Here is a 24,070-nt window from a genome sequence, read left to right as displayed (position 1 = left end):
AATGAAGTTAATGATAAATATATCTATCATTCAATTTTTCTACAGTAAGTGTGTGTAAGTGATTTTAACCGCCTACATGTAATGATTAACAACATATCCAGGCTGATAACAAAGAACAAACAGTGGTGTTAATGCTTGACTTTCATTATTTACACCATGCAGCCACATTTTCAGTGGTCCAGTTTGTTTGATGTATGAACTATTGACCGACGACCACACAGAAGCAGATTCCAGGTAAATAAAATGTAATGATATTTCCATATTCTTCAAGTTCACAGGGTTAGGGTGGTGATGTTGGTGTCACGTGCACAGACAGATAGACAATGTGGTATTAGAGACTTGGGCTTGGTGTTGGTTGGTAGATGACAGAGTGAAGCTTTAAAACTGAACGTGACATTCACCGTTCATCATTTTAAACACATTCCTGTTTGTTTACCCTAATGTTGCCCTATTTCCATTTTTGGTGTTTGTTTGCTTCGGTTTTGGTTTTGACTGACATTGCTTGAATAACAAGCTGAGTTGTGTCTCTTTTATTGGTTGGCTCCTTAAGTCAAACACTTGTTATTTGAGCCACATCTTTACAGATGAGATAATAAGCCCAATCCTCTTCCGTCTCTTTATTTGATTGCACATTTATGAGCTGAGACTAATTACTCTGCTCATCTTCACATGCCGTAAGTGATTAAATGTCTCACAGTGCCTACACAATGTTTTGTTCATCTATTGTTTTGAGTAGGAGGTGGTGGAAAAATACTACGTTATTAACAAGAATCATAAGCTTTTTTTAGTACTATCTTGTGCAATGTGAACTTACTAGTTTATGTAGAAGATACTAGGGAAGTACTAACTAGTCTAGCATATTTGGAGTGCACATAATGCAGTAGAATAATTATAAATTCAATAGACTGTTATAATTTAAGTATAAAAAATTCATACTTTAATAATGTAATTGGTAGTTAAATAATTTAAGTTGGTAATTTCAAGACCAGGAAATGTCTTATTTGAATGAGCACGCTTTGAGGAAAGGGTTTTAAAGGTGATTGCGTCATCCTTTTAAATTTTATGACCCACACTAAATGGAGTATATCTAGGAAAGTGAACTCAAAATAGATTTATACGTCACGTTAAAACTTAATTACAGTGTGGTGTTTTAGACTGTAGACTAGTAAAGGTTTTTTACATTTATAGTCCACTTAATCACTTTATCATATCATCTGAATATTTTTATTTCTGTCTTTACATCCCAAACAAAATAACACAACTTTTTATTTATCTATGGTAAGCCGCCTCTCTTATGTTTATGGGGGAAAATGTTGTAGTTAGTTTGAAGTTTTTGGAGTATCTCCAGTAGTCCTCCAGGAAACTGCAGTGCAGCAGGAGCAACCATGCAGGGAATAAAGATCATTGTCAAAATTGGTATTTTGGCTTTGTGGAAAGAGTAATGTTTGCCTCCCACAGGAAATCCTGATCTCTGTACGAGAGGAGAAGGAATTAATAAGTGCGGGAACAGATGGGCCGTCAGGGGACATTAAAGTCCATTTAATGTTCAGTCCAACTGCTTCAGACATTTGTGACCTCAAATGCAGCTCCTCCAGTAATGTCATAAGTTCAGAGTTGCAGCGCATGTGTGAAAGACACTATAGAGCCATCACAAAGAGCATTTTGTTGGTAGTGAGATAAAGGTCATCCCATTGTCATTGTAATTATCTGTAATCTGTGGAATGGCCAGCCATTAAACCTGACAGTACATACACTTATGACAATAGACCTGCTTTCTATGACCCCGTGATCTTGGATGAGAAAGAGGATTTGTGCTACTACTAAGCAGAAGGCACACAGTGACCACTGAACAGTATGTGTGTCCTTTATACTTTATTTGTTTGTATTCTGTTTTCAGAATTTATAACTGCATGGGATTACTGATTATTTCCTACACACCACATCGCTGCAGCACAACAATGTATCTTCTAATTGTTAGGATTATTAGCCATGTGAAGCTCCTCATGTCGTTGTCAGTCAAGACTGCCTATTGGGATGGATTGCTGCCATAAGCACAACCATAAGGTCGTGTTAGAAGTTGTTTGATAGAGTGCCATAAAATTTGGAACAGATTCCTATGGTGCCCAAAAGGGTAAATCCTAATGATTTTGGTGACTCCGCTTATTCTTCTCATAATGCCACTAGCAGGTCAAAGGTTTCACTTATTTGCGAAATATCTCACCGTCTACGAGCCTTTCTAGTCTTCCGACTCAAAGCGCTTTTACACTACGTGCCACATTCACCCTGTCGCACACATTCGCACAGAAACTAATATTCATACACATTCACACCCAATTTGGGGTTCAGTATATTGCTCAAGGATACTTCGACATGTGGCACCAGGAGCCGGGGTTCGAACCCGCAACCTTTTGATTAAGGAACGACCCGCTGTGCCTCTGAGCCACAGCCGCCTGTCTTTGGTGATCCTTTGACATCTCATCGGGCGCCATCATCAGTTAAAGATTTTAATTTACCTAATACTTTCTTTATGACATTTCCAGCTTCATCTGTACTTTGTTTTTATGTTACCATGCTTACATGTTATAGGGCTGGCCATGGCAAGCATTACCTGCTTAACACCTGCATGTAAACATTGTTAGTGTGTTGATGTAAGCATTTATTGTTCCTAAATACAGCCTCATAGAGCCGCTGGTGACACTGTAGACTCTTAGTCATATTAAAATAAAAAAGACATGAGCATCTGCCCCTTTTCCTGTCATTTACACCTTACTTTATTTTCTGCTTCTTATCAGTAGTTTAGAGTTTCAGTTGTCTGTCCTTTTGTTCCTTTAGTTTGTCCATTTTCTCCTCCCTGTCCTTCATCTCTATCATCACCTCCCTCCTTCGCCACCCGGCTTGAGTTCCTAATTCATGCCCAACAACTGAACTAACAGTCTTTTGGCTCCAGTGTCCTTGTGTCACCACTGGGCATCGAGCCTAATCCTTCTCTGGGACACTGTGGGGGGAGACCATGAAGGGTAGGGAAGGAGCGAGAGTGAGGGAGGGTGGAAGGGAAGGAGCATGAGTGAGGAAGGGAGGAAGGGAAGGAACTGGGAGCAAGTAAAGCTGGTAATAGTAAAGTGGTACAATATCTCAGCCTTACAACAGGCTTGGTCCAGCCACACCCGTAGACTTTGTAATGTGTGGATGGTGCATGATGACGTCAACGCCTGAGATGGCACTGGAGGTGATTACAGAGTTTAAGGAGTTCAAGAATTTGAAACATGATGATGATGGAAATATAAGAATGTGATTTTAAAAACAAGAAAAGGGCATTAGATGCCTACGGAGAACTGTGAAGGTGCTTATGCTGGTAGTGTTTCTTAATTAATGGAGTGATACAAAAGACGTGAGATCTGGGGAGTGGGGGACTGTAAACCTCCTTCAGGGAGATCACTTTGGCGATTGTAAATTCAACCCCTCCTCCCTCAACAGAGAAACGTGACCATTAATTTGGGCCGAGAATTGCTCGTTAAATCGTAATCAAGGGTCAACGTCTCTTCCACGCTTTCCTTCAGTGTGTACGGGGTTCATGTTACAGAGCAGAAAATTGGTCTTAGGGCCATGAAGACAGACAGAGCGAGGAGTGAAATCCAACACGTCTTAGCAGGAGAGTGTAAACTTTGGACAAAAGTTCAGGACCTTGGCTGCCTCTAAACAAATTCAATTGAAGAAATCTAGTCTGCCCCATTGAACCGCCACGTTTCTACTGTAGTCCAGAATGGACAAACCAACTGTGGACTCTAGATAGGGCCTTTTGTGATTTATATAGTTTCTCCTACACTTTTGGAAGGAGAGCGGTATTCGGTTAGTTGCAATCTGCAACGTCACAGTTGTATCGGTAGAATATTGCAAAATCCTACATACTGGCACTTGAATGTAGAGAGGTGCACTTATCCAACCTTTTCTCACTCATTGATCTATTTGTAAAGTAAAGTGAGGTTCATAAAATTGTGATAACCTCATAACCGCAGGCACATTTCATCATGTTTTTGTCGATTACACATAACACACACAGTTTGTCCGGTAGGTGCACTGCTATTGTGAACAGATACAGAGCTGACAAACAGCTGCTGTGCTAAATCAGAGCCGATGATGCACTCACTGTTGTCTTCCTCAGCTTGATTACATGCTTCTGCATCTCTTCTTCAAACCACTTCACCGGTGCGTGGCTCCATCAAAAACCGGCCTGCTAAACAACGTAGCTCCTCCAGTAGTGTTTTTAACTCCAGGTGCCTGAAGTTTGTTGTTAATGAGATGTAACGTCAGGCCTTGTTTCCTGATCTGCTCTCCTTTTTATAAAGCTTTGTTAAACTTCCGTCGATACCAAAGTTTCAAGTCGACATCCGGACAAAAGGTCCAGAAAATGTAAATCCTCAGTAATGTTTGCTTACTGTACGAGTCATTGTCAACACTTCCGCTACCACTGCCCTCACATTATAATGCATTTATCACAAAGTGCTTGCAGGAAGTAGCAATAACGTAGTAGCTATTAGCTCACCACTGTAAATGAAAGGAGTAGAAAAGAAAACTATTTATTGTGGATCGATGGACCTGACCTGCAGTGCACTCTGTCCCTAAAAAATATTAGTAAGAACAGATGAAGATGAACTGTGCCCTCACATGCTTGGTTAGCATGCCTGGTTTATTAACAATTCAATTGTGCTTTGCTAGAATTGTCTAATAATGCATAAAAGTGACATAAAGAGAAGGCTTCAGCTCGTACATCACTGCAGTCTCTGTGACTCGTGAAAAGACTTGAGCTATTGTTTGAGTTTGTTCCATGTTGTTTTCAGTGGAGGCTTCAGCGGGCCCTTCATGCTCTAATTGATTTAATTAAGTGGACGTTTTCCCCTTTGGCTGTCCTGATGCACAAACCGGCAGTATGCAGACAAACATTGAGTTATCTCACCCAGAGCACAAGGGCTTTGTTTATCTGTATTTCACAGAATGATCCACGTTCCAAGTTCCCCTTAGAGCATCGCAGCCCACGTTACACACATCCCTCTGAGGTTCTGCCTCATTAACAATCTCTCACCATTACCATCGATCCTTAGAAAGGCACCGACGCTCTAGTAAACATTATGATTCACATTGTTAAGGGTCTTCCTTCATGAGCGATGTAAGTATCATCCCACACATGGCTCACATTTTGTGATGGACAGACGTATTCACTGCTCTACGACAACCGTATCACTCCAGCTACAGTCATTTTAATATTAATTTCAGTTGAAACAGACCATGTGCCCCTGCAAATTGAGATAATTCTACTCTCCTTGATCCTATGAATTCTCTCTTTATTCCTTTTTATTATCTAATTTTATTTTTCTTTCCCCATGTTTACTCCCAATTTGGAATGCCCCATTACCTATGCACTGTTGACTCTAATGTTGTCGTCTGTGACTCATGTTTCCAGCTGTTCTTTTCACCCGCCAGCGACTTCACCAAGGAGTAGCATGTAGGCGCTTCATGCTACCCCCCCCCAGTGTGTAGGTGCCATATAGTAGGATTTGTTAATGCAGTTGTCCTTTGTGACATGCACCTCACTTTAACAGGTTGAAATGACAACGTTACTGGTCGTATTTTATATATCGGCTATATATTATAAACCTTAATTCCAAAATTAAAAATGTGTCTGATTTGAGTTTCAATCTAGGTTCCTGTGTTGCATCACTTTCAGGAGTGAGAATCCCCCAGTTAAACTTAGCATTCATACATCAATATTTTAGGCTTATCAACTTAATATTTCTGAATCCATGTCTTCAGTACAAGGAGTAGATAGCTATTGAAGTAAGGTATGCAAAGTAAGTAGACTACACTTGTTATTTCAATGTGTTAGATACATATTCTATCAGAATGGCAAACCTCCTGCTGCTCATTTCATCTTCAGATTGTACCCACAAGTTTTGAACGTTAGTCTCAAAACTCAAAAATACTATCAAACACCAACCCTGCATGCACAGCAGTGGGGGTTTTTCTTTTTCAAATTAAGCAGTTTCAGCAGATTCATACATCTTCAGAGAGAAGAAAAACTTTCCAGATAAGGTTAAGTGATCTGAAATCGGATCTATGTGACTGTGCAGTTGCTCGTGGTGAGGACTGCAGGTTTTCAGATGCTAATTTTTTTCAGATGCACACCTTCAACCAGACATGGGTCAGTGAAATACGCTTGTTTTGCAGATTTAAAATAATGCACGCTCTCAGCTCTCTGTGCCGCATGGTGTGAAAACCTCTGGGCAACAGGATCTGCAAGCATGCACCGGGTGGCCAGTAGGGTGGGGTGATTTTTGTTATTTTATTTAGCTAATTCAGTGGTCTGCCTCCGTAAAATGAGAACCACTCAGTGAGAGACTTTGAACGAGTGAGTGGAAAAACAGCTGTATATCACATTTAACTGCAGTGAATTAAGGGTTTATTTTTACTAGTTTGACAACAGAATACAGTCAGCGGCTCCAAACAAAACTCAATCTCTGGGGAAGATGTGCCAGAATATTTCTAACACTGTTAGATGGTCAGACACCAGAGTTGGTGATTGTTGGAACAGTGGAAAGACTAATGAAGACAGTTAAATGAGTTTTATTTTGTTTCTGTCAGGTTTGAATTAACTTAATAAGGTCTTAGTTCGGTATTAGAGAGAAACCTGAATCCAGACGGTGTACGGTAGTATTTTCTGTTTAATGCAGAAAATAGGTGTTCTTTCCCTTTCTTTAAATTTTGGTGAGTTTATTTTCTGAATTGAATTTGTCAGAGCTCGTCACACGTAGTGAACTCGCCACTCATCTCCCAGCTGAAAGTACTGGGGCGGTGAATGGGGGGGTGGCTGGCGTAGCACACACGCATGTGCCAATATAACATATCGCCCAACCTTAATGACCAGTTGCTTATCTTAAATTAAAAGTATTATATTTTAATCAATATGATAATCCCTTGAGAGCAAATGCATTGATAACTCATGGGGCTTAAGGCTGTGGAGAGAATTATTAATGTGTTTCTAAGTTACAAGATAATTGAGAAATCTCTATGATTAAGAAAAAGCACCCAGAGGATAAGAAAGTGAGAGCAATAGTGTGTGTGTGTGTGTGTGTGTGTGTGTGTGTGTGTGTGTGTGTGTGTGTGTGTGTTTTTTTTGCTGGGACATGCGTTATGGGAGGGATTATATGGATGGAATTTAACTACAGTGAAAACCTGCCACCAGCTCAGCAGCTTCAACAATGCAGGAGCTAAACAATGTCAGAATTACACAATGAGCAAGACGAGACACAACACAGAACAGGCGAGTGATAGTAGCTACATATCAACCGGTAGCGTGCAGACAGCTCTCCAGAATTGTAAATTCCTGCCTCGTAGTGTTATAAATTGCTGTGCAGTGTTTTGCTGCCTGATAAGCTTTTAAACTCATGGATCTATTACTGAACTTCCTGCATCATATTTTATTGTCTCACCCAAGTACCTGAAGCAGCACGCCTCCACCAACGCTCTTCTGAATGCAGGGCTGCAGCCTCTAAATGAGAAGTAACATTTAATCTGCAGCTGTAGTACATTTACAAAGAAGTCTCCAGATAAATGGCTTTTTAGAAATTAGCGTCTCGCACCTGACTTGTGTCATGTTCTGGATCCACAGAATTAAGCAGCGTTTTTGTTGTCAAAAATCACTTAAATTGTTCTTATCATCTTTTGTTGCTGTCTGATTTCTTGCTTTCTTGCTGTTATGTTTTGATTCTCAATTGGCTTGTAAGGTTTTTTAATAGCACAATGATTGTGTCGTATGTCCTTGGCCTGTGAAATTAGGTTACAGCCATATTTTAGGAACTGTAATAAACTCTGGGTATTTTTATCTTCACGGCCCAGTGTGTAACATTTAGTAGGACCTATTGGCAGAAATGGAATATAATATTCATAGGTATGTTTTCATTAGTGTATAATCGTTACCTTAGAATGAGTTTTTCCCTCCAGAGACCGCCGTGTGGAGCCACCAGGTTTCTAGAGTAGGCCAGAACGGACAAACCAAACACTGGCTCTAGATAGGGCTTTGGACACTACACACTGGTCCTTCAAATGCATTTTCCTAAGATCTTATCTTGGCTCATGAACTATGCATAAAGAGATTGTTGAACAACAAGCAAAAATCATGTGACAGCCTTTCTGAACCTCAAAAGTCGGAAGCAAACATCAGGACAGCAGGTTGGCTAATCATGGCTGATAATTCAGTGCTCATGAAATCTGTATGAGGACAGATTAATGCTCTGGAAACAACAGCTCAATTCCAATATCTCTGTTCTAAATATTTTAAGGCAGATTATCAAGCGGAATCACCACTTCATGTATTTTTGAACATGTAGGCTATAAAGATATTACGTCTACATTTATTTGTGCTGAAATGTGCTGCTGCTGTGTGCTTGGGAGTTGATTCCGTTGCTGAATGGAGCAATATGATAGGCCTCCTGTAATCCATTTGTGCCGTCCTCTCTCTCGCTCGCTCTTTCTTATTCTCTCACAAACACACATGGCTGCATCTGAAGGAAATCCTACTTTATTTATGAGATGTATAGCTCAGAGAGCCACAGGGTTCTCCTGAGAATTCAAGACTGCGCACACACAGTATTTGGCCTGTGGAGTTTCTTCTTTTTTTGCTCACACACGCACACAGTCATATACACATGCTGCAAGGCATCTATTTACCCTATCTGCTGTTTTGGCTGGGCAGAACCACAGTTTTTTTGAGTGTGACCTCCTCAGCAGTGCACGGAGAACTGCCGGCAGCGGCTTGCTGAATGTGGTGGTTTAGTGTTTGTGGAAGCAGTTCCTTTTGAAGGAGTGATATCATCTGCATGTCAGAGAATCAGAAAGGCCGTCCAATGCTCAGGCCACACTGAATCACTGTAGTGGCATTTGAGAGTATTGTAAAATGTCAGGCTATGAATTCCTGTGGTGCAGAAAACCATAATAGGAACAGTTGAGCTCAGAGGTTGAGAAGAAGTATTTAAACTGTTTAAATTATCAGCCAAAGCACTGAGCAGAGATGAACACGATGGCATGGAGATAACATCATCAGCAACCTTTTTTTCCCCCTCAGCTTAAGGGCAAAGAAAAACGTAAGTCGTTCATATGATTTAGGGGTGTCAAGAGAAATTGTTCTTGTCCATAGTAAGGGGCATTTAGCCAGGTGTTACATTCCCTGTGTTGGACTTTGGGGAATTTTGACATTACCTAAGCTAAGATTGTAAGAGACAAACAGGTTTTAAAAAATGGTAGAAATGGGAGAAGTGGCTATAATCAATATGTTTACAATAACAACATCAAATGTGACAATTTGAAAGAGGATGCTTGTAGTGATGAGCCTACAGAGAATTATCAGCTAAAGCTGCAGCTCTCCTTGGCTTTACAGAGCTTTATAGAGAGTTTAATTTAGTTGTTTAGCTGTCAAACTCACAACTTTACTCTTTTGGTTCACTCTTACCACTCTCATTGTGTTGTTTTTGGCTGAAGCTGAAGGTTGTTATCAGTGAAAAAGCTCTAAAGCCCTCCGTGCACTACCTGCTCAGCACTAAACTGCAACTAGCTGGTGAATGTAGCGGAGCCAAATATTTTCCCAAGGAGTTGGTAGAGACCAGAAACACAGCTAACATTAACACGACTCCAAATGAATGATAGTGTTGCTCCGTAATTGGGGGATGTGTAAATAAGCATGTGTTTGCTAACAAGTTCACCAGATCAGCTTAAAAGGTCAGTGTTGTGTTTGCAACCTGTTTCAGCTTCATGTTAACTATTAAAAATGTTAAAATAAATGTCATACTTACTGTCTGTATTTGGGGAATGGTCATCCTTAAGGTCTCATTTTAAACTGTAGTTTTCCATACATGGAAAAGAGGTGTGGCTTTTACATATGCCATTTCTGTTTCAGCATATTGCTCTGGTCTCCCAGTCCTCTGACATCAGCACAGGATTATGTAACATAGACAAACAAACATGCGCAAGAAAGACAAGCAGGATACCAGTTACAACTCTCTGCTCACGCTCCTTAGAAAGAGTTCCCATGTGTCTTGGAAAACCTGGATAAATTTAGACTGTGTTTTTTCAGTCCGTCATGGAAAATAACAGTCACTCATAGAAAATAAATAACAAGGTAAAATTTCCCGGAAAATGTTTCTCTTCCCTGAAAATATTTGGCAAACTCTCACCTTTTCAATTAGCTGAAAACCAGTCTGTCTGATGTGTTTGCAAGAGTTACGGATGTTTTGTAGCACTGATTGGCTTACATTTATACAGTTATACTTTTGCATAATAAACAAAACATGACGAATAAATAACAACAAAAATCTAGTGAACCATGAAGAAATGTTTGCTCCTTTCTCGACTGTTACATTTTGGTAAAGACCTTTTTGGAGAAGAAACTCTTTTTCAGTAGTCAATCCACATACAATCAGCAAGTTATTTTTTTTATAATCAATTAATTGTTCAGGTTATTTTTAATTGCAAAAACTGTGACACTTTGTGTACAGTTGCTCTGTGACTCAACCTCTACCGTTATCTCACACAGTTACTGTAAAAAGGATATGAAATGAATGAATCAGGATACAATGATGTGACTGTGGCTGCGTTATAGTCAGTTTCAGTATGAAATGATTAACTGTTTTTGTTAAACGATAATCATTTTGAGTCATTTTTATGAAGATATATTCAAATATCTCTACAGCGTCTCAACTTCGTATGTGAAGGTTTTTTTTTGTCCTCTATGACAGTAAACTAAATATCTTTGGGTTGTGGAAAAAGTTGCTTTGGATGTTAGAAACAGTTTGTGATTCTTCACCATTTTCTGACATTTTCTGGACCAAACAACTAATCAATAAGGAAAATAATTGTTGGCTGAGCCCTATTAATCCACGTAAGCCTGTTTCTTTTTTGTAATACAGACTAAATATTCACTGTTGACCATCCGCTCAACAGTTGACTATTTGTAAAAGGCCAGAGTAAACGATCTGCATTTGTGCTTGGGTGATGGCGGTTTAAGTTGTTCAACAGGTCTGCATTACGTTGCACCAGTCTCTCTGCATTGCTGTTTGCTACATCAGTCTGTTCTCTCTTGGGAGCCTCAAGGTAGCACTTGATCAAAGAGAATAATTCAGGCCCATAGCCGAGGGAGGAATAGATAGAAGACCGATGGAGCAGAAGGTACAAAGATAAGGTAAAGCTCAAGCTGGGATTGAGTCAACAGTGGTTTGTGTTTCACAGGGAAGAAGAAAGGAGGCAAGAGAGCTTCAGAGGACTATTTCTGTAGTGTTTCTGCATGAGCTAACCTCATTTTACAACATTTTATTTCACAACTTATACAGAGAGCAGGTAGTCGGAAGATGAAGTTGGCAGCCCATTGGGCGATTGCAAGTTTATTTCCTCGTACAGCATACTCATCACAAATTAAGCACAGAGTGAATTAACTCAAAGATGCAAATTGCACACAGTAGACACAGCTTGTGCAGTTGCTTCCCTCCCATGTTACCTCATTAGGAGAAAATCTCTTCCTGCCATTTGTTGGTTCAGGGATTCCCACAGATGCATGTTAATGTATAGGATTACCTGAATGAGAGTGTTCGGTGTTTGAGATTAAAACCCCTTAATCCATTGCTCAAGAAAAGTTTTTTTCCCCACTAATGATTTGTTTTTCCTGTTTTTAGAACTCTTTTTAATCCATGCGTATACTTGTATCCAAAAAAATGATCCACACTGAGGTCTGCGGATTATCCAGACTAACTGGGGCATCGTTTCTGGAAAGAAATATTGCTGTAGAGTTTTTCAAATGTCTTTTTTCACTGCTGTGAGCAGCACAAACACGCTTCTATTCCATTACTTCCACTTTATTGTGGTGGTGGCCGAAATCTCCAAACCTGAGCAACTAGAACCAAAACTTTCTGCATGGCTAAATACCACAAGGCATAGTCAGGAAAATATATGTTTTGTGTTTTGGGTGAACTGACCCTTAAATATAATCAGGCTGACTTTTTATGGTTTATGCACCATCTATGTCCACTAAAATGCGGGATCCATCAGTCAGATAAGGAGCTGTCAGGGAGAGAGAGAGAGTGAGAGAGAGAGAGAGATGGGCTCACTGGAGTACAGGACAATTTAAAAGTGAAGACACACACCAACAATGCTGCTTTTGTATCCCTAGATGGGAGTTGTAAACACACCATTTCATGGACCGAAGTAAAACAGCATTAACTGGCTCACAGAGGTTCCCCTGTGTTGTCATGTGTTGAAGATTGTAAATACAGTTCAACATACAGTCTAGTTCAGACCCCAGACGTACTTAAGCCTTACCATAAAGCTGCAATGATTAGTCGATTAATTTGATTAATTAGTTGTAAATTATTCAATTAATTTCTTTAGTCCTCTGTGACCGTAAACTGTGTATCATTTTATGGAACAAACAACTAATTGATTCATCGAGAAAATGAAAATAGCATTATCAGCGTGGTGTAGCCTCGTTAGCAACATGGGTCTCACTGCCAAGATACATAATTATCACATTGTTATAGACTAATTATCTGTTGCTAATTTAATGTAATCGCTGCTTAATTTCGTCTCCTCTGTAAAAACAAACAAAATGAAGACGAAATTACACGTTCATTACCTAATTTACATGCTTCATGACAGCTGCAGCTCTAGTCAGATTCATCCAGAAGTGGTTTGGACAGCTGTACCTGATATTTGAGCATCGTCCTAAAATCTAATCCGAAAGAAAAATGATGACAAAATAATAATATATTACAGTATTTCCCTTCATAACCCTGCTTGCAGATGTAAAGTGAGTGTAGTCTTCACTTGCCTGGCTCGCATGGTCATTCATTTAGAAAGAGCATGCAGCATCTTTGTACTGGATGTTTTGTGATCACTCCTTTTATAGCAAGTGTATCCTCTTACTGCTGAGTGCTCCTGTTAGATTGTCTCTGGTTTGCTAATTGACTATATTGACTGTATGGGTGGTAAGAAAAGCTACAAATGCAGGGCTTTTTTTTTTCGCTCAGGACATTTTGTCTATTTGATTCCACAAGCTGCTCATATTCAACAAAGTAAAGTTTCCAAGTCAATAAGACAGTGTGGAAATGTTTCTTGCCTCCAGTCTGAAACTGCTCAATATGGCATAGAGCACCTCTTGTTCTCTGCACATCCTGCAGCACTTTTTCTTTTCTTTTTTTTGATGGTTGTTGTTAAATTCATTCCTGCTTCATGTGATAGTGTTGAAGACAACCACCAGCTAGCTGTTGATTTTCTCTCCATGTTTTGACGAATTTGCAAAGTTTGGTGAGAGAGAAAACTCCGAGCCAACTCGTATTGAAAATGTAGTTCTTGCATTAAAATATTTCGAGGTTGTTTTCAGAAAGATCTCCATCTACATTTAAACATTTGAACAATAGAAAAAGCTCTAAATCTCCTCTTGTCTCTTGTCTCTTTTTTTCGTCAACAAAAGTCAAAATTGTACATTACAGTGTCACATGTTAAGTATTGGGGCAGACACAAACTGGTGTAAACCTTCATTCTGTCTGATCTGCATTACAGATGTTGCCTATGACGATGACCCTTGCTGTACCAAAACTTAACACAAGGGCCGACTTACTGTTTGCAAAGCTTTTAACCTACCTCTAAGCATTTGTATATATAAAACTACCTGTTGTCATGTGACCAAACAACTGTACTCGCAGCTTAATGACCCCATCTGAATTGCATGATTCGGTATATTGACGTTTAATATTAGTGAGAGGGTGATAGAACGGGCAAGTAGTTCCCTTCTTTATATTCTAACCTCAAGCAATTTTGCATCATAATTTTTCAAAAGCTACTATCGTTTGCACGTGTTTTCATATTTGTGTGTGTGTGTGTGTGTGTGTGTGTGAAAGCTCAGTCAAAGTCTTTGGGTCAGTGTTGTCTGGATGTGCTCAGGGAGAAGGTCCTTGGAGACATGCTTTGTGGGGGGGTTTAAAAAAAATATATATATATACAGAGCCTAGTACAGTTCATTTGAGAACAATGGTTTATAGCCACATCTTTGTTGTTCGACCTGGAAGTGACCCGTTTTTCACACATACTTTATTTCTCCCTTTATCTCCCTCTCTCCCCGTCAGACACAAACACAATATCACCTCAGGTTTTTCTCTGTCTCCTCCAGTCGAAGGAAAACAAGCAGCACTGTACATCAAAGCAGTGTTCACTACATTTGCCCCGCTGTGCTTTACAGTGCTCGCCTTTTGTTGTTGTGCCAGGGGACACTGATAGCAGACTGTCACAAACAGAGTTAAAAATACGGAGAGACAGTCCTTTCCACTTTACTTATGAACCAAAGCTGCAAAAAAAAGAACAAAAAAGACACGAGGATAACTAAGCTAATAGATAATGGCTTGCAGCAGTGGGAGGTTAGGTACAGAGGAGTGTTATGAACCTTACAGAGAACAAGCTGCTCAGGAGAGACGTCTCATCATGATTTTAAAGTGCAGGGAGGTGTGCAAAGTGAACAAGCGCTGCGCTGTTATGGAAGGAGGTAAAGTGGGCATCAAGGAGAAGAGAAAATAACCCAAGTTTGAAGTCGGCTATTTATGGCTGAAGAGAAGGATAGACTGAACGAGCAGTATAGTAAGACCACAATGCAGTAGGGATTTAACATTGTTTATCATCTTCCAGTGTGATCATTGTGATGGAATAAAAATGTCAGATTAACATGATGAACTACTCTGTGCCTAAACTAAGCAGATACTAATTAAAACAGCCATTCACATAATATGATCTCTAACAAATTAGGGACTAGTGGTTGATGCTTCAGTAGCAAAAAACATCAATACCTCCCATCTGTCTGCACAGATATTGTGTGCTGCAGGGATTAAATAACAGTGGTGATGCACCATCATATCCTATTGTAGTGCCATCACTCCGCAGCCAAAATAGAGTTAAACACATAATCTCATGCAATTCTAACATGGGTAGTCCATGTTAGAATTGCATGAGGTAAAACATGTCGGTAAAACCTTTTTAAAAATGAATTTTGGGGACACTCCTGGAGATGTAGTGCTCTCTAATTCCTCTCCCTCTAGTCCTCTCCTTTTCTCTTGGGCTTTAATGGGGCAGAAAGAAAACCTTTGTTTAAACCAGCACCCGGTGGGCGCAAAGCCGACATTCACCTTTGTGTCAAATGGAAGTTTATCCTTTGTAAAGAAGTATCGAAAATTGAAGAGTGAAGGGAAAGTCAAATTCTTTGGGGAACGCCCATGTCAGTGAAAATGGGACCACCCAGCAACCGTTGTCATGGAGACTCACTCAACAATGTTGCCTCCACATTGGAGAGGAGGAGCTGAAACAATGACAGAAATTGAAAGTGACGTGAAAAATTGCTCGTAAAAAGAGGCTGGGGGAAGGACGGTCCAGTTAAAGAAAGAAAGGAGTTACACCTTTCTGTCATCGTCCATTCAGCCAAATTCATATTTAAGGAATTTTTCTCAGTGCGTGATAGTGCAACATTGCTGCTTCAGTGGCCAACGTGGGTGAACTACTACCACTTAATTTCTCTACAACATCCCTGCAACTAAAGATTATAAAAATTATAATAAATAAATTATCGATTTATTTGCCGGTTATTTTTTCTTGCTTGTTCTGTCCGACCGACAGTCAAAAAAAACAAATTATTAGTATCACAAAGAAAAGTTGAGAGGCAAACATTTTTCAGTCAAAAGAATCAGTCAATTTTCACATTTCTAAAAGCATGCACAAGTTTGGACTAAAGCTGAATTTAACTGATCACAGAATAAGTAATCAACATTATGAATCTGACCAGACACATATTGCAAACTAGCAGCACTTACGATATTTTAACATTTGGTGTAATAGACACATTTTGGTCTTTTAAAGCTATTGGGGTTGTACATCCTTCAAGAACCTTTAGATCACTTGTTATTTGGTAGGCATTCAGTCATATCATTTTCCATGAGAGGCAGTCAATACACTAACTAATACCCACACTATAAGCTTGTAATAAACACGCTGGATATAATGCGGTGCTTTGGAGAAGTACTGTCCTTTGTGAAGTCCGTGCCATCTGTGTGCTGAATACACGAGATCCAGCTCGGCTCATGGGACTCATGAGAACAATCAGGTGTTTTTGTGCTTAAGCAGCAAGAATTGAACTGGGGCTAAAATAAAAATAACTGAATTCCCTCTGTTTTGAGCTGTGTGCAAGCTGCATGGTAACATCGTTTTCATTTGCACAACATGATAACTTGCAAACAAAGGGCTTGTTTATTATGATGTGCTTACGGAGAATTATGGCCTGATTCTGCTGCTCCCCTCGACTTTATAGAGCTTTACGGAGCTAAAAGAGTAAATGGTAGACTTACTTTAAGGTGGACAATAACACGACTCTTAATCTACATGAGCAACCATTTGCCTACAGGTTCATTATATCAACTTAAAAGGTATATGTCAATGTTTACAACCTCTTTCTTTGGCCCTTGGTTGCAGGTTTATATGTCTGTAATCATCATACTAAACTTAGGGATTTTATTTCTGCCCTAGGTTGTGCTTTTCCTTACCACTGTGCTTTTGGAATGGTTGAGTTTGATAAAGAAGCCTCCTCTGTAGTCCCATGGTGTGGTGATAGCAGCCCCAACTCTGTTTGTGTGGTCTGAGGGTGCCTTCTTCTCTGTCCTATTTCGAGCCGAGGGCGATAAAACCCTCTTGGTGTTGTGTTTGAGATGTCCTTGCGCGGTTTGAGCTTTGGGCTTTATTTAAAACCATTTTGATGGCGTCCACATTTACAGCACCCATTTTCTCCCCTGCAACTGAAGAGCAACCACCAACCTCATCACAGAGAGGCAGATGAGCTTATGTCATATACCACACCCTCAGTTTGGAGCCTGTGAGTATAGTGTGTGTGTGTGTGTGTGTGTGTGTGTGTGTGTGTGTGTGTGTGTGAGAATATACTGTATATGTGTGAGTGACAGACTGAGAGCTTGTCGGGGTTGTAAACTATTGCCTCTTTCACAACATAGCTGTCACTGTGTTTTTTTGGGAGGAGCAGCCATACATGTGGAAAACATTGTTAACATTGACTGCATGTGAAAGGCATCTAATTATGCACTGGCCTGGTTTTGTTGTAGACAAATTGTTAGGTGGAAAAGATCATTAGATCCACAGTGGCTGTAACAGTGAGTCCTCATGTTTCAGTCTGTTCAGTTCACTCCAAATGCTTCTGACACTGATTGCCAGTCGGGAGTAAAGCAGTCATCCTTCCTCTGTGAAGCAACTACTGCAAACAATGTGGAGTGGGAGGGGAGGGGGGGTGGAAAGGAAATGTCTCCCATTGGCTGAATCCCGCCTGTCTTTGACCTGAATGCCAAACACAGACAGCTCTGCCAGACGTTTTTCCTTTCTTTAAACATCCCCTCTTTTTATAATCCTCTTTTACTTTCCCTTTCTCTTTGTGTGGTGTTGAAAGAGCCTCTGAGCGTTCCCCCCTCAGTGAAGGGAGTTGTGAAGTGCTGGTGAAGCCCAGCTCAGCAGTCTGTCGCTCATCTTTCCTCTTTTAACTCTCTCAGCAGAGGAATGAGGGGTCACGAGGAGCATGGGCTCTCGGGCTTTTCTGTTTTTAAACCCGGTCTCTTCCAAACCTGTTTGTTTTCTTTTGTGTGTATTTGTATGGTCTCTCACAGGAAAAGCGTTTTTTTTTTGTTGTTGTTCAGCCACCTGTCTGTGAACCATATCAAGGAAACTCAGCGGCTCTGATTGAATGACAAATGTGTCATAAGAATCTGTTCAGTGGATCCAGTTTTCAACATCAATTGGCTGAAGCACAAACGGTTTAAAATGAGACAGATCAGATTGATTTCCGTCTAAGCTTCCCTTGTGGATTTCATTGGTACATCAAGAGCGACGGAACGTAAGCTTGCATCAGAATGAGCAATGGCATGGCTGCCACCCTGACATACATAATTGCCCATAGAGGAGGACGGTCTTGATTTGGAGTGGCATTCCCATCACTCTGCCTAATGAGCAAGGTTGTCCAGGAGACAGAGAAATTGGTATCATGGAAGAGGGGAGGAGAGGAGTACTCATTAGTGATGCGCGGGCCGACCCTTAACCCGCGGGTCTTAGGTTACCCGCGGGTCGGGTCGGGTCGGGTCGGGTCAAGAAATGTTAACTTTATTGGCGGGGCAGGTGGGGCGGGTCATTAGGATTAAATATGTCCAATACACCCTACTTCTTAACAACACTGTTGGGTAAATCCACCTGCGACCTGACGTCACAAAAGGGCCTATATATATATATATATTTATTTATTTATTTATTTTTTATTAAGATTTGAATTTGTTGTTGCCAGTTTCCAGTGCCTCTCGAAAGGCTGTTTTCAAGCACATTTGTAAGACCAAATAAAAGCCTTATTTAATGACATATTTAACGTGTATTTAATAGCGGCGGGGCGGGGTGGGGCAGGTTGTGAAAATAGATGCAGTTGTGCGGGGCGGGATGGAGCGGGTCAAATTATTAAATAAATGCGGGACCCGCAGGTTGGAAAAGTAGCGCATCACTAGTACTCATGCTAGGATGGGCGCATATCATATGTTATTCTGCCAATTTACATGAAGTCACCAGTGGAAAGAAATGACACTAAGCTAGAACGATTGTGAAAGTGTTTGTTGTCTTATGAGATCATGTCATCGGGTTCTTTTTACACCTAACCTGTTTGGTTTGGTTTAGTCTGACTCACAGGAAGTAGGCTGTGGGTATAAACCAGCCATTGGCCAACTATTTCATAAAAAATTCTCCTCCCCTTCTGCTGTCTTCCAATACTATTTTGCAAGGGCACTGTCGCTGCATCCTGGCCTTATCATCACCCAAGACAATTATGATTGGTTTAAAGAAATACAGAATAGCTAGAGCGTTTTTTCGTGCTGGAATGATAACAGCTTCAGCCAGACCTTTCTCCAGCACCACACTCTCGGTCTCTCTCTAATGCCACTGTCAAATAAAGTGAAAAATATAAAAAATAAAATAATAAGAATTAAAAAAAAAATTTTAGAAGGAAAATTATCTTATAAGTGACGTGTATCATGCAAATCCTTTAGCAGTCATGGTAACATGAATGTGTGTCAGCAGCATTTTCCTCAATCAATCCAAGGTGAAAAGGAATTAAAGCAGATGTATTGATCACCTGGAAACCCCTTAGATCTTCTTTAAAAACCTCTGTGAGAGAGAGCGAGAGAGAGAGAGAGACTTAGTTTGGCATTTCTCTACAACAATTTCTTGATACTTAACAATCAACATATTCATTGATAATGGCTGACCTGGTTGCCATTATTCATAAAATAAGGCCAAGTTGTAGTCAGGACTAATAATATTGATTATTTATGACCTGCTGCCAGTCATCAGAATCTAATTTTCCCATGAGGGTGTATGTATGTAGTTCTGATGATGTAGGATGAAATCACACAACTGTCCAAGAGAGGAGTTATGTGTTAGATGACTTCATGTAAGAAGCCAGTGTGAGCACAACCCAGACCAGATCTAAAACACTTTCATGTGTCTTTTTTTCTTAACTTGGTGCAGACGAAGTGAACTGATCTACAGATGTAAAAGTGACGTTGTGCTGGAGGCCCTGGTTCAGGTCTGCATGATAGCAAGAATCTTTTGAATGTTTGCTGTGCGGCGGAAGAAAATGTAAAAGTATAGAATCCTCAACAAAGCCAGGAATTAATATGATTGAACACTGAATCTGATGTGCTGAATTTCAATATCTCAAATGCGGGGATAGTAATACCAACAGATATTAGCAGGTTTGCTCGTCCATCAATCCGCACCAGGAGGAATGAATGTAATAAAAGGAAAGGAAAGTAGTAGCCTGGTCTAATCCAGCAGCTAAAGCCTGAGGCGAATAGAGGCCACAGCACGTTCACATACCTCCTGTCTCCTGAAGGAGTTGACGTCACCGTCCCTCATCTTGTCATAAATCTTCCCCTCCACTTCTATTTCCTGCGCTCTCCAAAGAGTCACAGCTGCTGCAGTTTTGTCTCGTCCTGTACGCCGAATTGACCTTTCCACTATCTTCCCTCTGCTGCCTTTGTTGCTGCCATAAAGTTGTCACGTCCTAGAAAGTTGAGTAACTTAACTTATGGTGAACTTGACATACACTCTCCAAGTGGCTCACCCCTCTGCCTCCTCTCTCCTCCTCTGCTGTCCCTGTCCCAGCCTGTGAAAAATCCAGTTCGACAGCTTTAGTGACGGCAAGCAGAGGCAGCGTTCCACTCTACGAACTGTTGCACTTTTTATTGTTTGTTGTAGAGAAAGAAAGCAGCTATTAGACACACTCACGCAGTGAGACACAAGCCGGCTTTTGGCTGCGACTATTAACTGTAAGAATGTGTTCAGTAATGGCTGCACTGTCTCTGTGGTTGTGGCCTAATTGAAGTGGAATTGAATATCTCTGGTTGAAAAAAAAAAAACAGCCAGCTCTTTAGAGTGCTCCCATTTGCATTTTATAAAATGTAGATATCAATCTTTCCACCAGTAATGGAATCTTTTTATATGGTCTAATTTGTGCAGCTACACTCCTCGTGAGTCATAATTCTCTTTTGTGGTTCTGCTTTATCTGTGCGCTGCCCTCTCATTAAAGAATAAAATGTAAATGACAATATGAGTAAGGGAATAGACAATCCCCCCCGCATCTTAAATGTGTGTCACTGTGTGTTTTCTTTCCTTTATTTTCAGTGGAAAACTCTGTATTAATATGAATGGACTCACCCCCATGCTTTCTCTCGCACAAATTTATCAGTACTGTTTATTTTTTCCATTTAACAGTATTGTGACTCAGCAGCGATTCTCATTCAGAAACACAGTATGTGCTATTTATAATTGACTTAACAATTATCAAACAGCTCTTTAAGAAGTATCTATTATGTGTAATTGTGCAGTAGAGGATATTTAACTGCCAGTTTTTGGCTATGTGAAAAGTGTGTTGCTGCCCATAAATCGGTGTCCTACAACCGCTACTGATAACCTCACATAACGTTAGATATGAAATAGACAGTTTTATTTAATTATTCAGGCTGAACAATTGCTGACACAAAAGCTTTACAACATGACTATTCATTCTGTATCTTTTGAACTCACTGTTATCTTCAAAGAGCTTCTTTTTATCTGAACCATTTTTATTTATTTTTATTTATTCCAGTGATCTTGTTTCCAGCCACAGAATGTTAACTCGGCGACAAGCTAAATATAAACCGGATTGCCTGCATGGTTCTCATACCATCAGACTCCTTTTATCACAGGAAAAAAAGTTATAAGTTAGAACAGAAATACATGAAATCACGTCAAACTTTCCTGATCCCTTCATGTATTCTCCTCATTATTTAGTCTTTTTTCTGTACGTCTGTCTCTGAACAGATGCATGTAAGTCCTTAGCAGTTCAGGTGGTCCAGAAAACCCATGTCAAATCACCTCACCTATGGCCTGGTGAAATAGAGCATGTAATCGCTCACTGTCTGTCTCCAAAAACTAATAGGAAAGGCTTTGTGCGTGTGTGTGTGGGTGAGAGCATGCAGGATGAACACATAAATTGATTTTGTGTGTTTCTGCTGTTCTTTACCAAAGAAGCCTTTTCAGAGGTGCTTTTTTTGAGCGCCTGTTGTCTTGAAACCTGTGTGCCTCATCATGTTTTCAGCGGTGGGGTTCAGATTGTGTGTGTGTGTGTGTGTGTGTGTGTGTGTGTGTGTGTGTGTGTGTGTGTGTGTGTGTGTGTGTGTGTGTGTGTGTGTGTGTGTGTGTAGCGGTGATCACACGGTCAGAACTTTTGAGATTTTGCCATTTTCTTCATCCAAGGAATTATCAGTTTTAGTGCCAGTTGAGGCTCTGAATATTACCATGAACTCATATTTAGCTCGGTTATGATTACATAACCAAGTAAACCATAGCCTTGTGATAGACTGGCAACCTGTCTTCTGTGTATCCTGTCTAATGCCTAATGTGAGCTGGGATGAGCGGTTTAAAAATTGTGTGCATGGATGGATATGGATTATTTTGTAATGACTTGTCACTTGTCACAGAAAAAACTGAGCCTCTGACTCACACACCCACACGAGCGCGCACACAAAGACACACACGCATTAATGTAATACATTTACAGACAAATGAATAGGAATAGGTATATTATGCAATTGGTTTCAAAATTGATGCAGAACATTGTTGAGAATTTGGCCCAATTTATTCTCAGTTATTAGTTATACTCATAAATTTGTATTATTTGCCTCTTTAATTTAAATTCCCTAATGGATCTAGCCAGTCCCTCATTCACACACTTCTTAATAATGAATGAATCATTCATTTATTCAAGTACTCATGTTCAACCTAAATGACCCCTAGTGGCCATTTGAAGGTGTGGCAGTGTTTGTCACTTGTTTTTGTTTATCCTGTGACAAATTGTTGCTGTGCTAATAATCTCTCTGAAACTGCTGTATACCTCGATGTGGCAGTTTGTGAAGTGTGTTACTCCTTGGCTCACCCCCATCCTCCTCTCCTCCATAGGAGGACTCCATGAAAGATGACAGAGGAGGTGATTGTTGTAGCCAAGTGGGACTACACGGCCCAGCAGGACCAAGAACTTGACATCCGTAAAAACGAGCGTCTCTTCCTCCTGGACGACTCAAAGACCTGGTGGCGCGTCCGCAACGCCTCAAACCAAACCGGCTACGTGCCATCGAACTACGTTGAGCGGAAGAACAGCCTGAAGAAAGGCTCGCTGGTGAAGAACATCAAAGACACACTGGGTAAGAAGAGTTTAATTTCACTCTGTTTAAAATTAAAAGGTCGGCCGTGTGTACAAGTTGTCCCTGTCAGTAGATGATCTTCAGTAAATGTAGAAAATCTCTGCACTTCCTTTCCAACACTCTCTCTCTCCCCGGTAGAGGAGATGTGATCGTGAACAGTGGTCAGTGTGTGTGCACGCATGTGTGTTAGCCTGAATCTTCTCAGAAGTAAAACGAAGCCCTCGCTGTGTCTCTGTTCTAGCCGGGAGCTGTCACTGTGCACTCCAGGGATCCCGTTGAGTTGGCCGTTGCTCTCAGCTGTCAGCACACTGTCTCTCAGTCTCTAGTCATGACTTGAATACATTAGACTGTGTATGTAGCCATAGCTGCCAACTTAGAGAGGAACTGTCGGTGCATACAGTATGATATATCGATACAGAGAGAGAAAAAGTTATTTCTACTTTAAGACAAAAAAACTGGCTGTTAATAAGATGCTCTTAAAACAAAAGAGGCTTTTAGTTCTTTTATAGGCAGCTATAAAAATAAATATGATCTAAGAAAATTAAACGGCTTTCATATGCTCCTGGAGTCATTAATAAAGGTCTGTCCTTCATTTTGTAACAAACTTCTCTTTGTGTCCTTTTCCCCGTCAAAGTCGACCAGTAAAACAGGATTAACATGTAACTTCAGAGAACACAGATACACATTGGATGCACATTTAAATACATGACTTCTCACATAAAGACAGTTGATTTTATACCCTACGGCGGGGCATCTCAAATACTTTTGAGTATTGACCAAACTGTGTCCATCACATCAGGTATTGATAATAATAAAAATGTAATTGAAAACCAGTGAAAAAGTACTAAAAGATTGAAAGTCTTTTTTCTGATCCATTTATTGTTCTTTGTTTTGAACGTATAATCATTTTATTAATACATACTTGTTTTTTTTCAATCCACGAGTGATCTGAACATGTACCCTCACTCTTTGATTGGCCATGCTTTTAACCAAACATTCTCTGGTCCCAGTTTCTCAAATATATATATATATATAATATATGAGATTTTCTGCCTTTGTCTGTTTTTGTATTGTTGTGAATTGAATCCCTTTTGTGTTATCACCTCAGGCTCTGGGAGACTGTGATGAGCATTTTTCATTATTTGCTGAATCTCCACAGACCATACAATCAATGATTAGCTGAAAAAAAGAATAAGTTGGTTGTTCTTTGTTTTGAACGGTATTCCTAATATCTGTTT

At 40.2% G+C, this 24,070-nt stretch overlaps 1 protein-coding gene across 2 annotated transcripts in view; it reads left to right on the top strand.

Moving 5' to 3' along the window:
• Positions 1–24,070, top strand: part of LOC127366118 (cytoplasmic protein NCK2) — a 35,566-nt gene that overhangs the window by 3,121 nt on the left and 8,375 nt on the right. For both annotated transcript variants that reach the window (XM_051404870.1, XM_051404869.1), the window contains exon 2: positions 22,591–22,832. In XM_051404870.1, coding sequence (XP_051260830.1) covers positions 22,607–22,832 — 226 coding nt within the window. In that variant the 5' untranslated portion in view covers positions 22,591–22,606. The remainder of the gene's footprint in view (positions 1–22,590; positions 22,833–24,070) is intronic.

Source organism: Dicentrarchus labrax, unplaced genomic scaffold, assembly GCF_905237075.1.
Source record: "Dicentrarchus labrax unplaced genomic scaffold, dlabrax2021, whole genome shotgun sequence".
Taxonomy (NCBI): Eukaryota; Metazoa; Chordata; class Actinopteri; family Moronidae; genus Dicentrarchus; species Dicentrarchus labrax.
This window is presented reverse-complemented; position numbering and strand designations above follow the sequence as displayed.